We start from the raw sequence: 2365 nt of genomic DNA on the forward strand, positions 1-2365 counted from the left end.
TATTAGTCCTGGAAAAAGTAGAGCAAATGAAGCCATTAGACTAACATTGTTCATGAGGCTGAGAGGAGAAGACAGTGGAAAATGGCAGCTGTACAGTGTTACTCTGTGGACACAAACAGCTCAGCTGTTTCCATAAATCTTTAGAAAAGAATAAAAAGATGTTGTGCTTTCTATCTTACCAAAGAAAAGAGCAGCAAGAATAATCCCCAGCCAATGTTCCATCTCTACAACAAGGTTTAAATCAACAGGAGAAACTAGCTGATGTTCAACATTCAGTCTGAGAATTGTTCTCTTCACAGCAGCAGTTATTATTGACAGAATGGTTGAACACAGTGCAGAAGTAGTGCACCGCCTACTTGATAATGTGGCTCAGCTTGGATTAACAGCAGCTACAGTGTCATCTAGTGGCCAATCAGAATCAGACCACAGAAGAAGAAAAGACGCCACTGAAACTTCAAACTAGTCCAGCAGCATAATCCAGTTGTCAGCTGATGATCTGTTTGTTCAGCATTTTCCAAACTCAACATAGTTAAAGACTCTACTTCTGTGCTGCGTTATCACCTCCCCACATCTCTGAAGTTGTGGATTTACAGCAGCAATTAACAAAGTGATGCTACAAACTGTTGAGTCACCTTTCAAGCTTACAGGTGGAGAGGATTTGATAGTGAAACAAGACATTTTCACTGGAATATTCCTTCAGACTAACAAAACCCACATCTGGATGCTGAGATCAGGTCTAGTTTCTGAGTACAGTCCAGTATCACATACAGAGTCTCACTGGGTTTTACATCCAGCAGCATCAGTGAAGACTCCCCATACTGTCCTGCCTTAACATGGAGGAAAACTGATGGAAACCTCAGGACAGGAAGTTCAGGGAGACCAAGATGTCGGTGTGTTAAGATCATCAGGAATTTAAACAATATGTTATCTACATAAATAACATCACTCTCCTTATTGTCAGTATGTCAGAGCTACAAACACTCTCCTTTTATTGTCAATGCCTCATTTTTCATCTAGTTTTCATCATCAGTGCAATGAATCCAGACTGTATGATAAACTGAAGTTTAACAGTGTGACTCCCTCTAGTGGACGTTGTGGAGTATTCTGTTGTCTTTGCTCCAAAGGTTTTTGTACAGAGTTTTGGTGTTTCCTGTCACTGTGGGCTGCAGAGCACAGTAGTACACAGCAGAATCAGTCAGCTGAAGCTTCTGGATCTTCAGAGGAACTGACTTATCCTTGATTGTAGCATTAAATCTGTCTTTCGTGAACTCTGCAGCAAAATATGTTGTTTTTGAGTAACTTTTCAGCATGTACTTAGGAGACTCATTTACTTCTTGTTTGTACCAGAACAAAGCTGGACCTGTGTCACTGGTCTCAAAAGTACAGCCAAGTGTAACTGTGTCTCCTTCAGCAGCAATGACATCTCCTGCTGGCTGGGTCACTCTGTCTTCTCCTTTACACTCTGGGGAAGAAGAGAACATGCAGAGGAAGAGATGGATCAATAAAGATGATTGATTAAAGGAGAACAATCAGTAGGTTTAAAGAGTTACCTAGCCAGAGAGTCAGAATCAGGATGTTTCTCAGCCAGTGGTTCATGTCTGCAGTGAGAGGGGAGGAGAGAGAGGAAGAACATTGATACTGGGCCTTCACATCATTGGCCCTTCCTCTTCATCATCTGTTGAGGAACTCTCAACATTTACATCTCATTTACATCTCAGCTGTTTAGCTGATGCTCTTATCCAGAGCAGCTCATAATGAGGAGCTTTAACATGTGAACTTTCTGTTACAACAAAGTCTCTTTAACCACTTTTCACCCTGGAATAGTTAATTCATCAACATGGGTCTGTAATCATTTTAGTTTGTCTCATCAGTGATACCAAAGCATTCTGTGTAGAAGAAGACTTCCTTGTGGAGTGCCTTACTGTACAGAAATAGCCTCAATTAAACACCATGACCACTTGGTGGTGCTGTTGTTCAGTAAAAGGAGGAGCTGAAGTGAGTAAATCTTCAGAGGAGCTGTCAGGTTTTTGTACAGAGTTTTGGTGTTTCCTGTCACTGTGGGCATCACAGCACAGTAGTACACAGCAGAGTCTGTCACTGCAGCAGAGGAGATCTGCAGATCCAAATGGGTTTTATCATCTCTCACTTTAGCAGACCATCTAGAGTTTGTTGCATTTTTTGTTCCAAAGTGAGAGATGAGGAACTCTGGTGGTTTTCCTGGATATTGTCGATACCAGAAGAAATAATCACTAGCAGTTGCTTGTTTAGAGTATTTGTAGGACAGAGTAACAGAGCTGTCTTCTAAAGCGAACTCTTCATTCTTGACTGGAGTGAGTTCTTCACAGCTGACACCTGAAGGAAGAGA

General features: G+C 41.5%; 1 gene segment (V, D, J or C); it reads right to left on the minus strand.

The window, feature by feature from the left end:
* The window catches only part of LOC123971836, a 3191-nt gene extending 1558 nt beyond the window's left edge, over positions 1–1633 (minus strand). The window contains 2 exon segments of the V gene segment in view: positions 1165–1462; positions 1551–1633. Coding sequence covers positions 1165–1462; positions 1551–1596 — 344 coding nt within the window.
* Between the last annotated feature and the right edge of the window lie 732 nt (positions 1634–2365).

Source organism: Micropterus dolomieu, linkage group LG06, assembly GCF_021292245.1.
Source record: "Micropterus dolomieu isolate WLL.071019.BEF.003 ecotype Adirondacks linkage group LG06, ASM2129224v1, whole genome shotgun sequence".
NCBI classification, from domain to species: Eukaryota; Metazoa; Chordata; class Actinopteri; order Centrarchiformes; family Centrarchidae; genus Micropterus; species Micropterus dolomieu.